The sequence below is a fragment of the Erpetoichthys calabaricus genome, chromosome 10 (genome assembly GCF_900747795.2).
Source record: "Erpetoichthys calabaricus chromosome 10, fErpCal1.3, whole genome shotgun sequence".
NCBI lineage: Eukaryota > Metazoa > Chordata > Cladistia > Polypteriformes > Polypteridae > Erpetoichthys > Erpetoichthys calabaricus.
Genome location: NC_041403.2, coordinates 72,672,518 through 72,698,911, shown reverse-complemented (window position 1 = coordinate 72,698,911; position 26,394 = coordinate 72,672,518). Strand labels below are relative to the sequence as shown.

The 26,394-nt window shown below is 36.5% G+C and overlaps 2 protein-coding genes across 4 annotated transcripts in view; one reads left to right on the top strand and one right to left on the bottom strand.

Annotated features, from left to right (window-relative positions):
• The window catches only part of lrrc8c (leucine rich repeat containing 8 VRAC subunit C), a 37,390-nt gene extending 15,160 nt beyond the window's left edge, over window positions 1–22,230 (bottom strand). The window contains exons 1-2 of one of the 3 annotated variants that reach the window (XM_051932795.1): window positions 21,994–22,229; window positions 2,806–2,947 (exon numbers count right to left, since the gene is read on the bottom strand). In XM_051932795.1, the coding sequence (XP_051788755.1) occupies window positions 2,806–2,943 (138 nt within the window). In that variant the 5' untranslated portion in view covers window positions 2,944–2,947; window positions 21,994–22,229. Of the gene's footprint in view, window positions 1–2,805; window positions 3,184–21,993 lie in introns of those variants that run through there. The other 2 variants (XM_051932796.1, XM_028811412.2) reach the window with 2 other exon arrangements.
• LOC114659144 (kynurenine--oxoglutarate transaminase 3-like) overlaps window positions 1–26,394 on the top strand; it is a 181,746-nt gene that overhangs the window by 49,219 nt on the left and 106,133 nt on the right. The gene's annotated exons all lie outside the window — the stretch shown is intronic.

Here is a 26,394-nt window from a genome sequence, read left to right as displayed (position 1 = left end):
CAGTCCATTCCAAAGACCAGTAAGGTATCACGGTAACTCAAGTCAATTTGCTTCACTTCCTGACTTATGCAAGGCAAGAATTAGTTAAAATTTGGTATCTATAGTATTTAAGTTTTGCACATTTAATGACCAGCACTTTTTGGTTTACAGAAAACAAATGATTACATAGTTTAAAATAGGGATGCTGTCTCAAAACTCTAGAGTCCTGGATTATGAATCACAGCCTGGTCAATGTCTATGTCAAATTTTAACATCCTCCCTCTTTCCTGTGTTGGTTTTTCTCCAGATACTCTTGTTTTCATTTCACATCCTGTGTGTGTGTTAGGTTGAATGGTGTTTCCAAACTGGCTCCATGCGAGTGCGTGCATGTGCATGTGCATATACATGTGTATGGCTTGCAATGGAAGGGTGCTCCGTCTAGGCTGGATTCCGGACATGCTGTGAAGATAGACTCCAGATCCCAATGACACTGAATTTGACTAATTAGGTTAGAGATTATTATGCAATGTTTTGAATTTACTTACAACTATAAAGTTTAAACCTATCGATAGATGCCATACATCTGTTGTGCATGTACTATATACAATAAAATTTTCAATTTGTTATGTTAACTGTAAAGTTCACAAGAGCCTATTTTAAATCAGTTTCTTACACAAAGTAACAATACCTCCAGCTCCCCAGTGAAACCAATTTAGTGTCAAAGCCCATCTTGCACACTGCTTAAATACCACTCACTCCCTCTCATAGTTGCAATTATTCTTATAAATCACTATTTAATCACTATTTAAATGTATAACTTAAGTAGCAAGTATATTATTTGGAAGTGATAAACCTGTTAGTGACCACACTTGATATTTATGTTTTGTTAAAAATAGACAACTGCTTTGTCCCACTTCCTGTGAGTCTGAAGGAGGATAATTTTAGTGGACCTGAACTTAGGTTGACCTGAACTTGTTAGGGGTAGATTTTTAGACAGTAACCTTTAAAAAAAGAAATGACAATGTTGATACTACATTTACTATTGATAATACAATAAGATTTTTGTATATTTTTTGTAAGTAACCTTGAAAATAAAAAACAGTATTGTTAGCAAAAGAAAACACGTTTTGAAACCCACTTAACCAAAATAAAAAAATATTAAAAAGCCAAACAAAATTAACAGCACTAAATATCAACACAAGCCTTTTTTTTAACAAACCATGAAATCAAATTCACAGCAAAAAAATGCTTTTGGAAGATTCTAAAAAAGACTGCTGATAGCCCAATACTTGTCTTAAACATCTAAGGATTACAGTTTTCCAAACAATATAGTTAGCAACATTTGATTTTACAGGTGGTGTTGTTTCAATTACATAAATGTCAAAAGTTTACAGTTAATACATTCTTGCAAGTCTGAAAATAAGATGGTGTTTTAATGTAGCTATGCTTGTACAGCAGCACCTTTTCATTACTTCGATATATATTCCAATTTGTACACATATCGTAGTGTTTCTCTCCTTGAAAGGAATTTTAGCATCTTACTTATTTATTTATATTGTTAGTATTATGACCATTTTTATTCATAACCTATAAAATGCTCCAGGAGAGCCAGAGAAACTGTAATTACATAACAATCTTTTACTTTTTAATCAAAACCTCTGTTTTGTTGAACTAATTACTTAACTACAGTTCTTGGTTTTCATATTTCTTTAAATGCACTTAAATAGGCCTGAAACTATGTTTTAAAAAGTTGACACTTTGAAAGTTTATAAGCTCTTTAACATGCATTTAAACAGCCTACCTGTTGTTTTAATATTTAAAATGGATGACCAGGTCTTAACTAGGTGTCCTGCAGAGAAGCAGTAAGTTCTTTCAAAAATGAACTTTGTGCACACAGCACTGGATTGCTCTCTGTGTTTCTTAACCACAGTTTCAAATATCATGTGGAGAACTGGGGAAGGCCCTGCAGTAAACAAAGTTTCCTATCAAGTTTGTGAAAAACAAAACATGAAATGCAAGTGTTAAACCATTTCTCTATTATAAATTATAAAAAATGAATTCGATATCATATACATTCCAGCTTGCATGAAAATCAGACAACTGAGCCTGTTCATAGCCAATTACTGACTACTTATAAAAATAAGAGAAAAAAGTTATTACGCTAATACAAGCTAATACACATCTTTGATTTACAGTATGTGTCTTTCTTAAGTTTCGAAACATAGCTCAGCTCTAAAAGATTAGACTGAGCTTAGAAAAAAATTAAATAAGTGCATCTGTTAATGCAAACCAAAAAAAATGTTTGGTGTTATCCTGGCTAACATTGCTGCCTCATGGCCACATATTCTAGTAGCTTGCACGGTGGTGTACAATTATATTTCTAACTATTTTATTATGTAAAGTAAAGGATATGAAAGGAACTAGTCCTTGCAAGCAACATTAAAAATATAAACACACCTCTACTTTGCCAAATAGAGAACTTCATCCACCCAGACAGCTTTTTTTATGTTACATTACTTTTATAAAATGAACAGTTTTAGTCTATTAAAAATAAACTTTGAATACATGGTGGCTTTCTATACAATTCATTAACAGGCATTTACCAACTTCCTTTCTTAAAATTAAAATGTATATTATTTATTAAATGCACAATGACTATGAAAGTTATAACTATTAACAAGGTGGCTTACAAAATTTTCCCATTTTATTTAAATACGGTTAGAACAAAGCATAAATGCCAGAAATGAAATGTGCCAAACTTGGCTGTCAGTGGTCTAAAGGTTAAACAGGATGATAATGATTTTTCTATGATTTTCCATGACTGACCTGCAGAGTACATCCAAAGACTCCAATCATGAGCATTGCCACAGAGAGGTAGTCCGTAAAAACATCCCACCATGGCTTCAGAACTCTAAAAGCTGGCTGCTGCTCCGAGAATTGCCGGAATTCAGTCACAGGAATCATCGCCCTATGTAAACACAGAGTTAGTTAACAAACTGGAAAATTTAATATCCCTGCAGATTTGGGAATCCCCAGAAGCATCCCTTCTCATACAATAAATAATTAACACTGCAGCCATTCAAAATTCTTGCAAAGTTAAGAACCAGCAAACTGGATTGTTCCATGAGAGGAACAAACAAGGAGAACACAAATGTGAATATCCCACCCATTTCCTGTTTACAGGAGCTCAGCAAAAAGTACAAGGTTAACAAACAGCTGAAGCCTAGTATTAATGATTTTTTGTCTTTGCTTAAATTTCAGTCTATACACTACAAATACATTGTCTGTTACAGGTCTATCTAAGAAACGGCAGTTCTTGATGACTGTAGCTCACGAGTCAACATTCACAGTAGGATATAAAATGCATAATAAATCCCTGAAGATCTTTATAACATGCATTGCTTAATTCTATTAGGTACATTACTGAGTGTTTAGGAGCTAAATTGTTTTTATAATCACAGGTAAAACTGGACTAATTAACTATATATAATGTACTGTACGCTTGGTAATGCAATGCCTTTTTTGGCTCGGAACAGATACTCAAATATCTTACCTTAATCTCTAATAAATTGTTTTTATTGATAAGTTTTATATCATTTGACACCTTGCAAGTGATAACAAAACTCTCAAGTAACATATTTGTTAAAATATCTTTTATGTTCTGTCTTATTTTTGTGGTGGTTTTATCCTTGAATCTGTCTTCTTTAGTTTCTTTCCCCTTGTGCTTGTGTTATTTGGTCATTGCTTTCCCTTTTCACCTTAAAAACAGAACCAACAACAAAGCCCCAACAAGAACATGAACCATTGAAGATGGCTCTATTGTTTCCTGAGACACCCTTAAATGTACAGGTAGTTTATAAAAATGACTTTGTAAGCCAATGCCTCCATGAAGCAAAATACTGTATGTCACTGTGCAGAAAAACTTTACTAGCTAAATAAACTAATTTGACATATAGTATACATAGACATTTACACACACATACTGATCTAAACAACTAAATATCAGTCTATCTGGAAAACCTGCTTCATCCAAGTTTAGTGTAGGCTAAAATTATTAAAAAATGCAGGAATTAGCCTTGGACATGGCATATTCCCATCAGGAACATGTATATGTTAACAATGGGCAGTTTAGTGCTGTCAATAAACATAACTCACACATCAGAAATGTGAGATGACAACTTGAGTATCTGGAGAAAAACCTACAAGCATTAATAATTTTGTCTGATGATAAAGTAGCATAGTGCTTAGCATGGATGTTTCACAGATCTTGGGATCATACTTAAAACTCGTTATTTGGCCCCTTTCTGTGTGGTGTGTCTAGGTAGAAATGGGTTTTCTTCTGACATTCCAAACATGTGCAGATAAAGATAACTAGTCACAAAGTGAGTGTCTCTGGAAATGTGTAAATAACTGTATAAGCTCACAAAATGGACGAATATAGAGCTAAATCCCCTAATGTGTTTTGTTCATCAACTGACCAGAGTTCTGAAGAACATTTTGCTGTTTCTTTTCCAGTCCACCAGGAAGTGAATTACACATATATAATTCTAATTTGTGTTTTCCTACAATAGGAATCACATCACTTGCGCTTCTCCATTAATTTACACTTACTGTTCTACAAGGGGAATAAGACAGATTGATTTGATTTATATGTAAATGATTGCCATAGTTTGAACATTGCACTACAATGAAAATATACTAGCACTACACATTTCAAAATTATACACTGTTAACAAATTTTTATGGTCCACAAATTTCACAACCTAAAATGTCTACCTAAAATTATGACTTAAGAGTCTCATAATGAATGCATTTGTGTAACACATTGTTGTCGCAAACAAGGTGTAAATAGGAGAACCCACCCCAAGGAATTGTAAAATATCAAAAAAAGTGCATGTATTACAAAAAGACATGGTCAATAACCATGAAGACTGATGTATGATTTCTTTATCTCTCTCTGTTTGGATACCTCTTTCAGGATGAGAATGGAATGGGTTTTAGGGAGACAACCCCCAGTTGGAGTTTGTTTATATTTAGAGATATTTGTTCTTTTTTGCTACCTTTACTTCCACATTTCAGGTTGCAATGTGATTTGAAATGCTATGTAATAGTTACTGCTTTATTCATTTTGAATACCTGCCATGAAAATTTAAAATAATTAAGGAAAATTCAGTGTGTTCAGGTGAAGAAGCAGGATGTGTCTAGAAAACAAAAGGAAATGAGAGAAGCTATACAGGTAACTTAGCTAAGTTGAAAAATGCCTTAATTATCTATGGATAATTTGTATCATTGTTAAAATTTCTAGAGATAAATTCAAATAAACTATTCAGCAGGTTTATATTTATTCTGTTGATCTGTGTATAAATATCAGATCTGATTAATCTTGCCTGAAGAAGGGGCCTGAGTTGCCTCGAAAGCTTGCATATTGTAATCTTTCTAGTTAGCCAATAAAAGGTGTCATTTTGCTTGGCTTTTCTCTAGATCTGATTAAGAAACTTATTTTTAATATTAAATGCATTCATATTTATTTCTTCTTTTGCTATATTTAGCACTTCCTTTGAAGACGTTGTTTACATAAGGCCAGTCTTTCTTTATGTATAGTAATAATTATAAGGCAATGAAGTACTTTAAGTTCCAGGAAAGCTAATATTATTTTATACTAGTAAAAGATTAAGTAATATATAATCTACTACTACAAGAATCTCAATTTCAACAGGAAGTACAGTATTGTTTAGCATTACCCCAAAACCTACATCACATTCATCTGGTTACATCTCGAAAACATGTCTAAATTGTTCACTTCCTTAAACTAATAGATTGCAGCCTTTTTATACAATCACCATGCAGCTTTCTGAACTATATGATGTCATGGGAATGCTACAAAGTTTACCTCTTCATTAGACTCCGTGTCTTGGGCTGTGAACTGAAAAGCTCTAACTAAACCACAGAATGTGTCACCAAATCTCAGAAGGGTTCTCAGAAAACAGAAAACCTTACCTGCTAATGGATCCATTTTCTAATTTAATGTGCCATCATTTAACTCTCTATAAATACAAAATGTGCTAATCTGTTAATGAGTGCCTGTGATCGTTATTGAGATAATGACACACATTTAGTAACACTTAGCTATGCCGCAGTCCATGATAACTCAAGACATTCTCATGTTGGAATCCATGCATTTAGATTAACATTCCCAATTCTTTTTTCACAATACTCAGTAGTAGGGGCTGGTTACTCTAAACGTGTCATATGGTGCTCTTCAATGTCTAACTCTAAATGGATTAACAACATTTTGGTTAGTAATTCTTTTTATTTTATGTAAGCTGCTCTTTGATTAGTTTCACATATAAACTTCAAGTAGTGGTCATAGCAAATTACTCCATATATTTTCAACACTGCCTGTAATGAGAAGTCAAACTGAGGCCAGAGATCTGCACTGGCAATCGGAAGGTTGCCGGTTCGAATCCCGTAAATGCCAATAGGGATTCTGCTCTGTTGGGCCCTTGAGCAAGGCCCTTAACCTGCAATTGCTGAGCACTTTGATTAGTGAGAAAAGCGCTACATAAATGCAAAGAATTATTAAAGAATTTAAAAAAATGATAACTTTTATTGGCTATTATTAAAATACAATTTTATTTTAGCTAGTTAGTTTCAGTTTCATTTTTTTCTCCTAGCAGTGTGGTTTTCTTCCCACATTCCAAAGACAGACAGTACATGAATATTCAATCAAATAACTACTCTTAGTCAACATGGTATAAGACATTGTACTCTTCAATATGCTGGTACTCCATCAACGGTTGGTTCTTGCCTAGCACCCAAGGTCACCACCATGATAGTTTTCTGCTCCCCAAGCCCCTACAACAAGAAGAAAAAAAACAAACTCTATTTATCAGTGTTTAATTTCTGTCAGTTACAGAGCACCTCTCACCAGAGGTCTACAGTCTGTTGATATTTAGTGACAAGACTTTTGATGCAAACGAGGACGCAAGATAAGAACCCAGTCACAGGGGATGCATAAACCAGTGTGTTTCTTCATGCTGGTCCCAAGCCCGGATAAATGGGGAGGGTTACATCAGGAAGGGCATCCAGTGTAAAATTTTGCCATATCAATATGCGAACAACAATACAGATTTCCATACTGGATCGGTCAAGGCCCGAGTTAACAACGGCCGCTACCAGTACTGTTAGCCAACAGGGTGCTGGCGGAAACTGGGCTACTGTTGGCTAAAGAAGGAGAAGATAAGGTGGGAGATGTGTCCAGAGGCAGGAGGAGAGGAGGAAGGTAAAGAGAGTGGAACTGAGGGTAGGAACATTGAATGTTGGCAGTATGAGAGGTAAGGGTAGAGAGTTAGCTGATGTGATGGAGAGAAGGAAGGTTGATATATTGTGCATGCAAGAGACTAAATGAAAGGGGAGTAAGGCCAGGTGGATTGGAGGTGGATTCAAATTGTTCTACTATGGTGTGGATGGGAGGAGAAATGGTCATTCTGAAGGAACAGTATGTCAATAGTGTTTTGGTGGTAAAAAGAGTGTCAGACAGAATGATGATTATAAAGCTAGAAACTGAAGGTGTAATGATGAATGTTGTTAGTGCATATGCCCCGCAAGTTGGGTGTGAGATGGATGAGAAAGAAGATTTCTGGAGTGATGGACAGCATACCCAAGGGACAGAGTGATGATTTAAGCAGATTTCAATGGACATGTTGGAGAAAGTAACAGAAGGGATGAGGAGGTGATGGGTAGGCAATGTGTCTAGGAGAGAAATGAAGAAGGTCAAATGATAGTGGATTTTGCAAAAAGGATGGACATGGCTGTGGTGAATACGGATTTTAAGAAGAGGGAGGGACACAGGGTGATGTATAAGAGTGAAGGAAGATGCACCGTGTAGTTAGGCAACATAGGATGGTGGTCTGTAGGATGACGTTGGAGATCAAGAAGAGGAGGAGAGGGAAGGCAGGGCCAAGGATTAAATGGTGGAAGTTGAAAAAGGAAGACTGTAAGGTTGAGTTCAGGGAGGAGGTAAGATAGGCACTGGGTGGCAGTGAAGAGTTACCAGACAGCTGGGCAACTACAGAAGAAGTTGTAAGGGTGACAGCAAGAAGGGTGCTTGGCGTGACATCTGGACAGAGGAAGGAGGAAAAGGAAACCTGGTGGTGGAATGGGGAAGTACAGGAGAGTATACAGAGGAAGAGGTTGGTAAAGAAGAAGTGGGATAGTCAGAGAGATGAAGAAAGTAGACAAGAGTACAAGGAGACAAGGTGTAAGTTGAAGAGAGAGGTGGCGAAGGCTACGGAAAAGGCGTATGATGAGTTGTATGAGAAGTTGGACACTAAGGAGGGAGAAAAAGACTTGTACCTACTGGCTAGACAGAGGGACTGAGCTGGGAAAGTTGTGTAGCAAGTTAGGGTGATAAAGAATAAAGATGGAAACATACTCACTAGCGAGGAGAGTATGTTGAGCAGATGGAAAGAGTACTTTTAGAGGCTTGATGAATGAAGAGAATGAGAGAGAGAAGGTTGGATGATGTGGTGATAGTGAATCAGGAAGTGCAACGGATTAGTAAGGAGGAACTAAGGACAGCTATGAAGAAGATGAAGAATGGAAAGGCCCCTGGGCCAGATGACATACCTGTGGAAGCATGGAGGTGTTAAGGAGAGATGGCAGTGGAGTTTTTAACCAGATTATTTAATGGAATCTTGGAAAGTGAGAGGATACCTGAGGAGTGGAGAAGAAGTGTACTGGTACGGGAGTTTTAAGAATAAGGGGGATGTGCAGAGAAGTAATAAATACAGGGGGATTAAATTGATGAGCCACGCATGAAGTTGTTGGAAAGAGTAGTAGAAGCCAAGTTAAGAAGGGAGGTGATGATTACTGAGCAGCAGTATGGTTTCATGCCAGGAAAGAGCACTACAGATGCGATGTTTGCTCTAAGGGTGTTGTTGAAGGAGTTGGATTGCGTCTTTGTGGACCTGGAGAAAGCATATGACAGGGTGCTCGAGAGGATTTGTAGTATTGTATGAGGGAAGTCTGGAGTGGCAGAGAAGTATGTAAGAGTTGTAAGGATATGTACAAAGGAAGTGTTACAGTGGTGAGATCTGCGGTAGGAGTGACAGATGCATTCAATGTGGAGGTGGGATTACATCAGGGATTGGCTCTGAGCCCTTTCTTATTTGCAATGGTGATGGACAGGTTGACAGATGAGATTAGACAGAAGTCTCCTTGGACTTTGATATTTGCTGATGACATTGTGATCTGTGGTGAGAGTAGGGAGCAGGCTGAGGAGACCTGTAAGAGGTGGAGATATGTTCTAGAGAGGAGAGGAATGAAGGTCAGTAGGAACAAGACAGAATACATGTGTGTAAATGAGAGGGAGGTCAATGGAATGTTGAGGATGCAGAGAGTAGAATTGGAGAGGGTGGATGAGTTTAAATACTTGGGATCAACAGTACAGAGTAATGGGGATTGTGGAAGAGAGGTGAAAAAGAGAGTGCAGGCAGGGTGAAATGGGTGGAGAAGAGTGTCAGGAGTAATTTGTGACAGACGGGTATCAGCAAGAGTGAAAAGGAAGGTCTACAGGACAGCAGTGAGACCAGCTATGTTATATGGATTGGAGACGGTGGCACTGACCAAAAAACAGGAGACAGAGTTGGAGGTGGCAGAGTTAAAGATGCTAAGATTTGCATTGGGTGTGACAAGGATGGATAGGATTAGGAACGAGTACATTAGAGGGTCAGTTCATGTTGGACGATTGGGAGACAAAGTCAGAGAGGCAAAATTGCGTTGGTTTGGACATGTACAGAGGAGATATGCTGAGTATATTGGGAAAAGGATGCTAAGAATAGAGCTGCCAGACAAGAGGAAAAGAGGAAGGCCTAAGAGAAGGTTTATGGATGTGGTGAGAGAGGACATGCAGGTGATGGGTGTAACAGAACAAGATACAGAGGACAGGAAGATATGGAAAAAAATTATTTGTTGTGGCAACCCCTAATGGGAGCAGCCGAAAGAAGTAGAAGAATGCAAGATAAGAAGACAGCCTTCATGTCAATTAACAAAGCACCTCTTTTTCGTGTTTGTTGACAATTGACAACAGTAGCAGAAGCAAGGAGCTAGTGCTGGGCGGTATGACCAAAATTCTATATCACGGTATGTTTCAAAATTGTACCGGTTTCACTGTATTCAATGGTATTTTTTTCCATGCATGAGTTAACCACATTTTCCACTGCAATGACTGCAGTAGACTGGCTAGGAATAACCTATTCCACTGTCATGAGAATTGTACATTGTACAAAAAAACATTTTAATGTGCACACAAGTATTAATACAGGTTTGAATGGCCCCATAAAGTGATAGTTTTCAAGGAGGGTGGCACTAATGAAGAGAAGGAATCACATTGCATGACAGTTGCAGTCAAAATACAGAACCTTTTTATTGAACAAATTTTGCAAACAACTTAAACTAAAATTTTGACAACATATTGTCAACCATCCAAAGAGGCATTTAGACTTAGTAAAATATTTAGAGGTGCTTGTCAAAAGTTGTATTGCACTGAACACGTTAAAGTGACTTTTTAAACAACTTTACCATCACTAAACTGCATAATATTTAAAGTAATAAATAATAGTGCAACTTCCAGTAATAATACTATTACTTCAAAACGCGATTGCACGACTGCGGGGAGTTGATGAGGTGATTGGGGCGAGTCGCACCCGATCATTTTCTATTGCTTCTTCAGCTTACTGCGGCATATGAATAAGGCGCTGCGCCCACAGAAGTGTATATTTATGGGCCGGCAGGATAGGGGGAAGCAAAAAAGAAAAGACAGAACACAAGGAGGTTAAAGAAGGGAAAAGGCAGTCATGGGAGACGATACAGACACCAGAAAGGTGAAGGCAGCACAAGCTGGGGCTCTGCGAGGGAGCGCAGGCTGAGGCGATCTAGGGGCTGGTTCATCCCACCGACTAAGCGTGTAGAGTGGGGCGAGTGAAATGTAAGACCTCCCAATGGATCTGAGGAGCGACTGAGTGAGCGCAAAGGAAGACGGGAGGTGTGCCGACCTTGGACGGTCTGGCTGCGCAGTGGGGCGGCAGCCAAGACAGGAGTTGGCAAAAAGCAGTTCGTGCTGCAAAGGCTCTGCCAGCAACGCCCGTAAGGTTGAGCCGTGGAAACAGAAGGTGGTGTACTGTGATCGGGCTAGGAGAGAGACTGCATTTTAACCTCTATTTTAACGGATTTATTTATTATGGATTTTATCCCCACGTTTCACTGGTTTTATGGATTTGCTATTTATTTGGGTACTGTACTTTTCTGAACACTGCACAATGGACACTTTTGGTTTTACTTTGACTGTTTTTAACAAAAGAACTTGAGCACTTTCCACCATCCCCTGGCTTCAATGAGATTTCTCAGTTCATCTCGGTCATAACTATTGACGGTGTTGGTTCAACAGACTCCCATGTGGGAAGAGGGAGTCTGTAGGGGACCAGCATCATCAGTAACCAGGTACAACCTGGCTTGCAATATTATCCAGTAGTATTGAAACAGTATTCACACATTTGAACATAATGGTCCACATCCGAACTTTTAAAACCAAAGTATCTTCAGACAACAGACACGGCACCTTTTTTCATCAAAAGTTCTTCTGTGTCATCATGTTCAACTTTATCGTCTGCTACAGCTTCCGTTTAGGAACGTTCTCTGTCCATTTTCACTGCTCAATACCTCCACTAACGCAAGTACTCTGTTGCATGCCTGTTTAGCGGTGCAGCAGTGAAAAAGGTCCCCCCTTAAACAGTTTCCAATTGTGCCACGTCCTGAATGTTGTTTAGGCTATTTAAACCGGTGTTCCGATATAAGAAAAATCCATATCATCCATCCATTTTCCAACCCGCTGAATCCGAACACAGGGTCACGGGGGTCTGCTGGAGCCAATCCCAGCCAACACAGGGCACAAGGCAGGAAACAATCCTGGGCAGGGTGCCAACCCACCGCAGAATCCATATCATAAAAAAATAAAAAACCTTTTTTGGTATGAACCGGTATACCACCCAGAACTACAAGGAACAGCGCAGAATTCTCTTAAGCAACCTCTTCTCACAGAGAAATATGAACTGTGCTCTGTGTAGGGGGGCAGGGGGAGAGGATTGCAGGTTTATTTCCTCCACTACCAAAACCAATATTAGCAGCTGTTCATATACAGAAGAAATTGGTGTGCATTTTTTAAAATGCAACTAAGTGACTGGAATGCACACTTCTTGTTTGCTGTTGTTCCATGATTTAATTGTGCAATTAAATTCCCATTTGTTTGTGTTTAACTGAAGGTATATGACGCATTATTTCCTCTCTCATGTTAAGCAGTATTTTAATAAAGCAAATTTACATGCTATGTGCTATGACCACGAGAAATGTGCATATAAATAAAAGGTACTAGTTGTGCTACACATCTAAGACCATTGAAAATCTAAGTAATCAATGAAGACCTGGAGTTAATGTTATCAGTGCACAACGAAATGCATATGTCTCTGTTACATGCCATTTGGTATGGGTTCATGAAAGAATGTAAATATTTGTGATGCACCATCCAATGCAATGCATTGTATTACTAAAAATGTTTGTGATGCACTGCGTTTTAGAATAACAGAGACATAGCAAACGAATGTAAGCACAGACACATCATTTTATTAAGGTGGATTATTATTGTTATTATGAATAGAAGAGCTACTACCCCCAAAATAAAAAAGACATTTGTTAGAAAGCAGTCAAATATACAAATGTAAAAAGTAATTATGCCTCTATTATTTCTTAAAATAAAGAAATTGCAGATATACAAGTTTTCATCAATAAATTAGAACAGACTACAACATTTTGAAATAACTACAAATGTAAATATTAAACAAAGTCCTGCAATGTTTAGATGATTATTTGCTTTTCTTTTGTTAAATAATGCTGCATAGTACAGTTATAAGCTCCACCACTAAGCAGATGTGCAGTAGTTATTTTTGAAAAGAAAATAGGATAGCTACATGTAGATTGGTAGTTAAATGAGCTGCTAGGCGCTGCAGTACAAAGGAGTGTGCATTAGAGGCATTAAGAAAGGAATGCTGGTAACATAATATACTGAGCTTGTCATAACACCGACTGAGTAATAAAACTTCTGCTAAATAATTTTCAGATTATCTCTGTAATGATATTTTCATCTGCAAGTCGACAATAAGTCAAGGTTTCACTGAAAAAAAAGTTATAACCTTTCATTCTGATGAAACCGTAAACCAAAAAATACCTTTTATTATATTAAGACCCTAAACTAGTGGGTTGGATAATGGATAGATGAAGGCTATCCCGTCTGGTATGAACCAACAGAAGGGCTGCTGAGTAATGTATCACAACACATAATGTGTTGAACAATAATGTGTACGGGGTAGCGTAGCCACAGGCCGGTCAGAATTCCCAATCTAACCTCCACCTGCCACTGAAAGCAATGTCAGAACTGGACATTGTACCAATGAAAAAAGACTGCATCATGTGTATGGACTGATGTGTGTGTCATTTACCTTAGGAATAGATGGCATAAGGATGTATTATGAAAAGAAGACACATGGTGGAATGTTCTTCTGGGAAACCCTGGGTCCAGGAATTCATATGGACACTAATTTAGCATGCACTACTTGTTTCAACACAGTTGCAAACCAGATACACCTCTTCATGACAATGGTATTCCCTGATGAAAGTGGCATTTTTCAGCAGGAAAAAACACCCAGCCACACTGCACAAACTGTCTGAGAATGGTCTGAGGAACAGAAACTACCAGGTCTCACTCTAATTGAGTATCTGTGGGATGTGCTAGGGCAACAAGACCAATCCATGATGGCTCCACCTTGCAGCTTACAGGAGCCAGATGGTCTGCTGCTAACATCTTGATACCAGATACCATTGGACATCTTCAGCGGCCTTGAAGAATCCATGATTTGGCAGATCTGATCTGTTTTGGCAGAATACATAGGAGCAACAGCATGTTAGGCAAGTGGTTATAATGTTTTGACTCATCAGTGTAAAGTAGGTGCTATATCACAGCAGTAAGGAGAACCTAGCTGAATCCTCCGAATACGGACAAATATAAATAGATAAAAATTATCTAGGAAACATGGTCAAATTGAAAAGGATAGGATGTTGGCCATATGTATAAGAAAGAATTCAATTTAGAGATTAGTTTAATTGTCATTCAAACCTTGTGTTCTTAACTTACTTATTCCATATTACTAAAAATATGTTTGGACATCATTCTGGGTAGTACTGACTACAATAGTAGCCCTTCCTTGTCAAAACAGTCATAGGGCATTAACTCCTACTTAGATCACAGTTAATACTTGCCATCAGCCATATACAAAAATAAGACAGTGATTGCTTCAACAGTAACAGCAGCAAAAACAACTTATTTCTTGTATAGCCCAAAATCATACAAGAAATGTATCAATTGGCTTTAACAGGCCCTGTTTTGACAGCCCCCCAGCCTTGACTCCCCATCATGACAAGAAAGACAATAGTTTTTTAAAATAGGTTTAATTCATGTCAACTTGTCTTGAAATAATCCTGCTCCCTCTTTAATATCATGAAGTAAAAACACGGAAGACAGCAAATGAATAGCTAGGGCATTAACAATGCACACATTTCAAAAAATACCACAGGAGGAATTTTCATTTCATTTCTTTTTTAGATTCTGAATTGGACTGTATTGATTAATTATGAATACATTAATCATAAGAACCCTTCCCTAAGCAGGACATTAATAAACTTTTGCAGCTGGCAAGAGCTGGCATAGTTTTTATTTGCTAAATTAATCTTACTGTATATACAAATAAAATGAACATTGAAACTATTTACTCTAGGAATAGTTGAGATACTAAATTAAGGTTTTTCTGTAGAAAAAAAAATAGTCCTCAATCCATTTCTGCTTCACAGAATTGATCCAAGAACAAAATACAGTGATCCCTGGTGATGGTACAGACATTCATAATGTGTATTTACATGGCAGCTGATCCACTCAAAAATGAATTATGCTCAGAAGATGTAAACATTATCATTATTAATATAAGCAGTGCTTTATCACCTCTTGTTCAAATTAAATCCCATAATGGCTTAGGTTAAGTAAAGTCTGTCAAATAACACTGCCAAGAATACTCTGTCAGTGGTGTGAAACTAAAAGTACTACGCTTGTTCTAACATTTTAATAATTCAACAATGCTGTTTCAACAATTTAGTAATGAAACTTGAATTATTAAAAAGTGCATCTGATTTGTGTTTCTTTTTTTGTGTTTGTATAATTCTACTGTTACCAGTCAGTGAGAAACATACAAGTAAAAACCTTTGTATAAATATACACATGAGAACAGTCAAGCAAATATGCAGACAGCTAATCTGCACAAGTGGGGAAAAGATGCCCTTCTTGTGAGTAACCACAACTTTTATTAAGAAAATTATGAACATTTTAAGGGATAATGAAAACAAAACAGCTGCACTAGAGGAGTAGGCTAGATCACTCCTGTACATCTATCAATATTCAGTATGGTAGTCAAACAACTAACTAATTGTTAATTGAACATATCAAAAATGCCCAATATCCTAAAAATAGACTTTAACAATTATGGCATAACTTTATTTTAGAAAATACAATGTAAGTTCTGCAGTGGGATGGCGCCCTGCCCGGGGTTTGTTCCTGCCTTGCGCCCTGTGCTGGCTGGGACTGGCTTCAGCAGACCCCCGTGACACTGTAGTTAGGATATAGCGGGTTGGAAACTGACTGACAATGTAAGTTCTTACTTTTAATGGTCTACTGAAAATAAATATTTCTGGTGTTATGCCTGGTGAGTGAATGAGGAGTATTGTTGCTCAAGCAAAAACTCTACTGTAAAACTTAGCTTCAGTGAAACTCACTTCAAATAAAAATTAAAAACATGATAAATTAAGACAAGGAAGAAATTACACATTGCCTTGGTTAATGATACAGACTAGTAAACATTCATGCTGTTGAAAAAAAAATCAGTCACTTCTTTACCATAATACAGTATATGCTGTACAAAAACATTAGATATTTTCACATTTTAACCTTAACATGACAGAACATTTTAGGAAGTGAAACAATTTAATCTGTATCTATGTCAAATAGCATCTTTAATACACCCATAATTTGCAAGTATTAAAATAGTCTAAAAATTGTGACAGATTACTGCAAAAGAAAACACTTTGAAAAGAGTAAATGAGCTTAAAAATAGAACAGCAAGTAAATAGGAGTAAAAACAGTAAAAGTTGATAAATATGTGAAAAGAGTCAACAACAGTAATGCTGGAACACAGATTAGGCAAATAATAAAATCAATACAATTATTGCTAATCTAAATGACAAAAATAAAAGCTTCTCGGGTGCAATTTAAATGTTGTCCTGATTAAAGTGCACAGAGATTTAAGTCTATATCTATACTACTCATGATTACTGCTTGTGGCATCTATTCTTCACCTTGAAGGTGTCAGGTTTACAAGGAAGTCCCAAGTCTCCACTTCAGTCTTACCCTGGCCAAACAACACTGGAGTGACCAACAGTTGAATTTTAGGCTACTACATATTCATTGAAACAAAACAGTACCCCTACCTTATTAAATATGCACAAATATTTGTTCAGTAATAAAGCACTTATCTTAACAAACTAACAAACACAAATTTAAAAGAAACATTTTACTTAATAAATCAATAAAAAATATCCAGAATGACAGATTGATAAACAACTAAAAACTCTAAAGGCAGATAATTAAAAGGTTCTATTACCAAATATAAAACTCATTTTTGACTGGAGTACAGGTAACAAATGCCTTTACTGTATTATTTATTCAAAGAGATCTGTTCAAAGGATTCGCCCATTCTTTTATAGTTACATCAATCTATGTTTTTTATTTTAAAATGTTATAATAATGAATATAAAATGCATATATACTGTTCAGTTTCAGCTGTAATAGCCATTCTTTGCAGGAATTAAAGACTTTTGTTAAAAAGAAAAATAATTAAGGATAAATTTAAAGAAAGACATTTTAGATTTTGGCACTGGCCTACAGAAACGTAGCCTACTGAGGTCTCATGGTAAACATTTGAATATACTTTAATTAATTAAATATGGTGATGTGGCATAATGACCAGCAAATAAGGGAGAGGCAGGTCTTCACCTCAAAAACCCGATACTGTTTGAATGCACTCCCTATCCACTCAAGAGAGGATTTTCTGGAAATGGTTTATAATGCCTATAAAATGTATTCACCCCCTTGGAAGTTATAACATTTTATTGTTAAACAACACTGAATCACAGTACATTTAATCTGAATTTTTCAAAACCTATCAGCAGAAAAAGACTTTTTAATTCCAAAGTGAAAACAGATCTCTACAAAGTGATCTAAATTAATTACAAATAAAAATCACAAAATTGTTGGTTTTAGAATTTACGCCCTTCAAGTCAGTATTTAGTTGATACACCTTTGGCAGCCATGACAGCCTTGAGTCTATTTGCACAGGTCCCTCTCTATCAGCACTGCACATCTAGAGAGTGCAATTTTCCCCTATTCTTCTTTGCAAAACTGCTCAGGCTATGTCAGGTTGCATGAGGATCATGAGTGAACAGTCTATTTCAAGTCCAACCTCATATTTTCAATTGGATTAAGATTTGCACTCTAATTATAAGATGTTAATGTTGTGGTTTTTAAACCATTCCTATATAGTTTTTGTTGTACGTGTGGGATTGACATTTTGTTGGAAAACACATTTTTTCACAAGGCACAGGTTTTTTACAGAATGCATCTGGTTTTCCTCCAGAATTTCATAGTATTTTGCTGCATTTACTATACCCTCTGCCCTCACAAACCATCAAGGGCCTGCTGCAAAAAAAGCATGCTAACAGCAGGATGCGGCCTTGACCTTACAACAAACATGATACGTATTTACTGAGATGTCCAAAACAATGAAAAACTCCATTTTTGTCTCATCAGAGCACAGAACCTTCTTCCAGCTTCCATTTCAGAGTCTTCCATGTGTTTTCTGATGAGACATCAAGTGCATTTTTTTAACACTGGTTTTCTCTTTGTCATTCTGCCATAAAGCTGTGACTGGTGATGCTTCTGTTGCTTGTAACTCCTTCAGAGTTTTCATAGGTCTCTTGGTGACCTGCCTCACTAGTCTTTTTCTTGCATGATCACTCAGTTTGAGTGGATGGTCTGCTCTAGTTACATTTTAAGCTGTGTCATATCCATTCCATTTCATGATTATTGATTTAAGTGGACACCAAGGGATATTCAGATATTTGGATATTTTCTTGTCCCCTTTCCCCAACTTGTGCACTTCAGTCACTTTTTCATTGAGTTACTTTGCTGAGATCTGTTTTTACTTTGACACTAAAGAGTCTTTTGCTGTTGATCAGTGTAAAAAAGGAACATTAAATCTACTGTGATTCAATGCTGTATAATAATAAAATGTAAGGCCAGGTTTATACTTCACGCGACGCAACGCATGCTCCAGCGGACCTTAGAGCGGACGCTCCTGCTATGCAAGCATTTTACTGTCTATACTTGCATGCGTACTTTACGTAAATCTGGAGGAATCCTCCAGGTGGCAATGTGAGATATTATCACAGTGAGAATAGGTTTGGCTTTGCTGTGTTGTGAATTGCCTGGAACACCCATTAAATTCCGATGACACCTTACCGCAATATCTCTGAAAAGGATGTTTAATGATTAAATTCATCAATCCAGTGATGTGTCCATTCCAGAAATCATTGGGCACGAGGCTGAAACAATCCCTGGACGGGGCATCAGCTCATCGCAAGGTGAATACAAGCACTCACATACACTAGTGTCATGTTAGTGTCACTAAATCTGCATATCTTTGGAAGGAAACCGGAGCACACTGTGGAAACCCAGCAGGAAAACATGCAAGTTCAAAGCAGAAAATACCAGCGACGTGACTCCATGCGAGACAGCAGTGGTACCCATGTGTGTAAGTAACCCCCATGTGTGTAATTATTAACAGTATTCATTATTTAAACAAAATTAACAATTTATCTGTAAAATGTAACATACATACTTTTAATGCATTTCATCATGAAAGTGGTATCAAGTATAAATCTTAGGATTCTAAATGTGCAGAGAGTTGGAATATTATACATTTAATGTGTTCTGTACGGCGATCTATTGCTGTTTGCCACTGCTGTCAGGTCAGGAGGAAGCCCCAGAAAAAAAGGCACAAAAGACGGTATGTGAGACTTTTAAAATGTATCGTGTCATTACAATCGGGAATATGCGACGCTTGAATATAAAAGCACCACGAATGAATCTGTATGTTGGCATTTTGCTTCACCACATCGAACCATTCATCAAACATCGAAGCGCACACATCGATCCCATAGGATCCGCATAGGGACTTTCTGTCACATGTAGAAAGTAAACAGAGACTCTGACACTACGATCCGACCTTTATCACACTGCACCCCCCAACGTTTTGCTGGTACTGCAACTCGCACACACAATGCGTTAATTTCGGAGGACCTGCTTAGAGGACGGGTCACATAGGAACGCGTGGCAGCCATGATGTATGCGCAAACGCGTTCTGAGTGTGAAGTATAAACAAGCCCTAAAAGCTTCCAAGTGTTGTAACTTTTTAAAGGTTTCTGTATCTAAAACAAATAATTACAAAAGTAATAATTTAAGAGACAGAAATGGAAAGCAGCTATGTTTACAAAAATGTTACCACAGTGAAGAGCAGATTCAATATGTTGATTGTTAGATCTTAGTCTAGCTCAGTGCAAAATAAATAAACAAAGTAACATGTGAAAACTTGCAGATATGTACAAACTGAGGTATAAATCCAAAAAGAAGCTGTAACTTTAAGGAGTTGTATAATCAGAAGGGTTTCCTATAAGCACCACGAAATGGACTTAATAAATTAGGAAGAATGGTTCAAAATTAAAAAGAGAAAAAAAACAAACTTTCAAGCAGATTCAAGTCTTTATAAGGCAAAAAACACATGAAATAGTGCTCCAAAGGCAACAATGTCTTTGCAAGTCCTTTGGAATGTTGAACCTAATTCTAAGAGTTAGTATGGTTCAATGAAAAAAAGAAACTAAACAAATTATTTACAGTACAGAACTCTATATGATATATTTCAATATAAACATAAGCAGAACAGTACAAGACATGTCATTCTTTACACATTTAAAACTACCAATCAAAGAGTATTTACATGATCTATGAAAAGAAAACAAACATTTGGCCATGGATCTATGTAACTGCATATAACTATAGTACAGTAGTAGATTTAAAAGCCTTCACAATGAAAAATATGATCCCATGTGACACTTTTATGCAAAAAAAAAGTAATTAAGTATACCATTTTTGAAGATGAGTCTTGATCTCATTCTCTTTGCACCTCTATACGGTAAATACATATTCAGAGCTTTAAGTTACAAATAATTCAAAAATGCAATAAGGAATAATTAAGGACTGTTTATTACTCTATATCCATCCATCCATCTAATTATTCTCTAACCTGCTTATTCTCTAACCTGAGCCAAAGTCAGACACGTTGTCAGCCAATCATCACTGGACACAAACTTCAAGTTGCCAACTAATCTAACTTGCATGTATTTAGAACGTGTAAGGAAACTGAAGTACCTTTTAAAAAGTGATTCAAACTTGTGCAAGTCATTGTAACACAGAATGTGCAAGTTACATTCGCAACAACAAAGATGTCTGCAGGTTTTTAAAGCTGTATGATTAGAAAGGATTCAGTGATGTACTAGTCAAACTGAAACATTTAAATAAGCTGGCAACATTTCAAATTTTATAGCACATCTATAACAAAAACTGGCTGACAAAACGTTGCATTGGAAACGTTTATCTGACTCAAGGTTACTTCTATTAACAATTGATGACCATCTGGTTCTATTGTGTTTTGCTATGTCTCATACTGGTGTTTCCATTGTGAACTAAGACAAAAATATCCATTGTGTGTTCTGTTGCTATTTCCATACAGCCTATGCGTTACTTTCCCAATGACCATTATGTATTTCCCTCTAGGAAATGTACTGAACATTCAAAACAAATAATACTAATTTCCTAATTCAGAAGAACTAAATTAAAATGTATTAATATATCGTTTTAAAAATTCCATATAAGAGACTGGTTTCCACAAACTGACAAATGGGTAGTAAAAAAATACTTAAGACTAATTATATTACACATACACATTAAGACAATTAAGAAAAACTAACGTGCCAAAATAATATGCCAAATTCCCACCATTCATTTATATTGTATTGACATACTTATTATTAAAATCCACTAAAAATCATTCACATCTGCATAATTGTATCTACAATGAGGATGGGAGTGTCTTGTGAATGATGTTGACTTTAGAGGATCAAGTGAATTACTAATCTGCATTAAACGTAATAAAATTATAATCATAATTCAGCAAAGCAGTCCAAGGAATTGACCTTTCCGAATACTTACTTATGCGCTCATCGTTGCTAACCACGGGCGGCATCTGTACGGTTAGCGGATTTGTACAAACGTAAAACGACATCATTCCATAGGCTAAAATAGGCGCAGGTTCTTCTATCTAAACTTGCGACGCAGACCATGTTTTTACGCTCCCCAGAGTGGCTCCAAAATGTATGACGTCAACTGAGAAGAAAACATCTTTTAAGCACAGAGTGGACCTGACTAGCCGGTCTGCAGCTCCCCACAAGGAGACACGGGACACTTCAAAGTGAGTCGCAGCATCACTACGACGCGATGCAGCTTCGCACAGATGTGCGGCGGGCATGTTAACCACGAATTGAAATGAAATGGAATTCTATTACGCCGCTTTGAAAAGTTCTAAGGTTCTGCCATGATAGTACAGCAGCTAATCAACTAACAAACGAAGAAGACGCCACCGTGTTCCGCTCCCCGATGCTTCTGTCCTATGATCTGAGGCGAAGGGCAGCGCTTACCTCGCGTGTTGTCAGTGCTTTGTCAGTGCTGTGAGGACGACTTCTCGGCGTCGCGAAGGCACCCTCATGTCCTTGCGGTGTGTGTGTGGGTAAGAGAGAGAGAGATGGCAGACAGGGGGCACTTGGGGCTCCATCAACAGTGAGTGGCCAGCAGGCTGACGCCAGGGGGCGGAGACTCAGGACAAGAGAACTCAGAGGGAATACTCGCGAGCGAGTGTTGAACTGCAAGGCCGTGGAAGCACAGGGAGGAGGCGGGCAAGGGTTCAGTCGGGATCCGCGTAATTCATCTTTGCGCTTTTAACACGTTATGCGTTTACCACACAAGCACTTATTTTTAATCCTTATAATAACACGAATAGGCATTTTGTTCGGCGCGACTTACAGCACCAAAATTACATTATTAAATTGTACAAAGTACCAAAATTACATTATGATATAGTTTAACCAAAATAAATGTTTTATACACCGACATTCACAATATGAAGTCGATTTAGAAATGTTGCAGAAAAACTATATAAAAAAATAATAAATAGCAATGAACATTATAGTTATCAGCCCCAAGATAAATCACAGAGCGACTGTGGCTCTGTACAGCCGGACAATGTTCTGGCATCAAATTAGAATTTGAAAAAGTGAAACGAATGCACTAAAGAGTGAGAGACAAACAGGCATTATTATTATTAGAGTCCTCTAAAAATTGTTAAAATAGTAATAGGAGTTGTTAAAATCAAGTGAGAAAATGTAGGACTTTAGGCATGTATTATGAAAACTTTAAAGTATTCATAAATATAAACAAAACACAATACATTATTTTTATTCTACTGTAAATATTTATGTTCAGTTCTCGAGAATCTAGTACATAGGACATAAATTTACTAAAATATACTGTATGTATTTTATACTGTATATTGAAAGGTTGCAAGGAGCCAGAATCAAGTTTAAGTTAAGAGGAAAACCAGGACAGGACAGGACAGGACAGGACAGGATAGATAGATAGATAGATAGATAGATAGATAGATAGATAGATAGATAGATAGATAGATAGATAGATAGATAGATAGATAGATAGATAGATCTTTGTTTGTCGCCCGGGGGAAATTTGGTAACTCATTTATTATGGGGCAAACTTGCACTCATACAGGAACAACTTAAAGTCCTCAATTAAAGCTACACAAATGCTCTTGTGATGTGCAAGGAAACTGGAGAAATTGTAAGTAAACTCGTACATGAAAGGGGAGACCTTGCAAATCTAATATAAAAATCAGCTTGCTCCATTATTGTTCAATTGATGTTTCCTGACCTCTTTCATCACAACTATTTGGTTCGTCATTCAATTCAATTGCTTCACAACTGTTAGCTTTCAGTATATGTAGCAGTACTGTTTATTGTTATTTAGACATGTATAATTTAGGAATACTGTATTTCTTATAACCATGGCATTAAACCATTGATGAACCGAAAACAATGCTGTGTAGTCGTTAGAGTTGCTTATCCAAAATTTCATAGGCATGGTTTTATTGCCTGGCCCACAATCCTTGTGTGGTTAGCATGTTATTTTCAAGTTTTTTCTGTTTTCCTTGGGCGCTTGTTCTTAAATTTGCACAAGTAAGATTAATGACTGTAAATTGACCCAGTGTGGGTGCATAAGTGAGGTTGGCCTATTGCTGATTAATGTCCTGTTCAAGTTTGTTTCATTCTTTGCTCTCAGGAAAGGTTTTAGCCTAGTGTGACAATATAATGGAAAATGGATGTATAAATGGGTAAATTTAAATAAACTGATATGGAGAAAAGTTACTTATCTTTTTATATAACAGATCTCCTACATTCGGATTTGCTAACAACCCGCAAGCATTATACAGTATTTAACTATCCTTGAGTACTTTGCCTAATCTTTATCCAGGTTTACAAACTGCAATACCTTGTTGTTAAAAGTTTAACCAGCAGGAAACTGAAAAACAGGTTTAACCCCATGCAAATGTCTTTCACTAGCTTAAAAGCAGAGGTAAGCTAATAATGAAATAAGATTTTTTTTTCAGGTGTTTTAATATATAAAGTACTCTGAGGCCACCTAGTGACCAATAAACCAATGATTCAACAGTTATTTATACTAAATAAATATCCTGTATGGACAGACATTTTTCATGCTGTGCTTTTAGCCATACATATTCTACAGTCTTTCTTAGATTTAAACATACTCTTTAAGAAGGGCATGAAGGATTGTTTATTGTATGAAAAAAGAGTACAAGACAAAGAAATGTAATGTCTAAATGTAATGTTTTACAAACACCCAGTTCTCCTTTGCAAAAGAGAATTTTAATCTCAAGTTTTTTACATGTTCATGTTAAAGAATACTTTTTAAGTATCCTTTAGAAAGTCAAATATGAGAGCAAATAATACAGTACGTACCAGATAAAATAATGGTTTGTTCTATAAATTGTATATCAGTTCATTAAATAATCATTTTCTTTTTTGAAAGTTTCAGTAATTGGAACTTTTCTAGCAGTTTACTGTATATATCATAGGTCACACAACATAGTGCACAGAGTGCGAGGATCCAGCTGTTTCAGCATCCAAATTCTGTTACAAAGAACATCCTTCCTTTCATTAAACTAAGTTTATTTCTATTTTCGAGAACAATCTTGGATACTTTACTGAAAGGAAGCTTGACAAAATGTCAGGAAAATGAAACAAATAATTTAGAGACCCCAGGAGAAAGACTGTCTTTACAGTAAATCCTTGAGGTTCACAAGTTTTTCACCAGCTTTAGCATATCTTCATTTTGCTTTTATCTCAAGGTTTGCCTTCATGAACTGCTTGCTTTTGATCTGCTTGAATTATGTTTCACGAGTCATGGATTTTTGTACTTATGCTAATCTATTTTCTTATTCTTTAGTAAACATGGCTATTAAATGCAATGCAAGTGATCACTGTAAATGATGATTTTCATTCTATTTAGTTTCTTAATCAGACATAAATCACACACAGATGCAACCTTATTATTTAGTTCAATGACTACTTCCTTTTTTAGTTTGCATAATCATACACTTCCTAATGAGCAAGGTACATACAGTATGTACTTATGTAAGGCTCATGAGCTGGCACCCATTTAAAAATGATTGAAACACCAGTTACGATAATTATACAGGGATGAGTTTGAAACCAGGGGTATCAAAGTTTACTGTAAGATATTTATTTACCAAGTGTAACTGCCACTCATCAATGATCTTTAGTTGAAAAAGGCTGGGTTAAAGGAGGAGGAGAAAAGGAATATGTTCATTTTGCATAGATCTATAGACCAAAAGCAGCATCATACTAATGGGTGAGAATTTGAGATGCACAATTTTTTATTGTAAAAATTAAATAGGACAAATATACTAAGACAAGTTGCCCTGTGACTCTAATACTTAGTAAGGTAACAAATTCCATCTGTTTTAGTCCTTTGAAAAACTGGCATAGACGATAGGTCTTTCTTTGTACTGAATTACGTTTTATATATTTATATGTAATGGTGTTTCTCAAGGGACAGGTTAAGGATTCTCCATACATTTACCAATATAAAAAGAAAAAAAATAGTAAATACAGGCAGGATGCAACATAGACATACACTGTGCCACAGCATGTGACCATTTATCTATACACACAGATGCTCGTAGCTCCACCACACTGGGTTGTAAAAGTGAATGGATAGGTATTTTTTTTTAATAGAGAAGTTCTCAGAGGACAGGATCAGAGTTCTACACAGATTTACAGATAAAAAAAGTAATAGCATAGAAATAAAAAATATCATGAACTATACAGGTATATGCATACATTAAGGCTCTGGTCCAGTTTGACTCTTTGTGGGAGTAAATGGGCTTAGAAAATAGATGAATAGATATTTAGCTGATTAGTAAATTTAAAATTCCAAAGTCACAGCTGAAATTAATTAACATAAGCTATTATGATGCCAGTGAGTGAGAAGGAAAAAATGCAAAGACTCCCACTGATAAAGATGCTGGAGAAAATAAAATTCTATACAGTAATTTGGAAAAGTCAAAATGAAAATTTGCTTTACTCAGGTTAATTGGGCATCCAGCCTCTCCTGAACCATTTGACAAAATACTATAGTGCAGGGTATCGTCCATGGTTTTAATTAAATCATACAATTATATGACACTGGAGTCCTTCATTATCTTCCATCTTTGAGGTCTCCCATTAACACAGAAACAAATTGATCAAAGTAGCAATGGGGCTAAGGGCAGCAGTCGGACATTAAGAAGAAAAAGAGGATGAGAGAGTTTTATTAGTCTGTCATGATGACCTGTAAATTTATAATATAGTGAAAAAGTGGAACTCTATAGTAGTCGGATATTAAAGGTGATGTTGGTTTGTAATTTTGTAGGAGACAATCTTTTTTGTGAC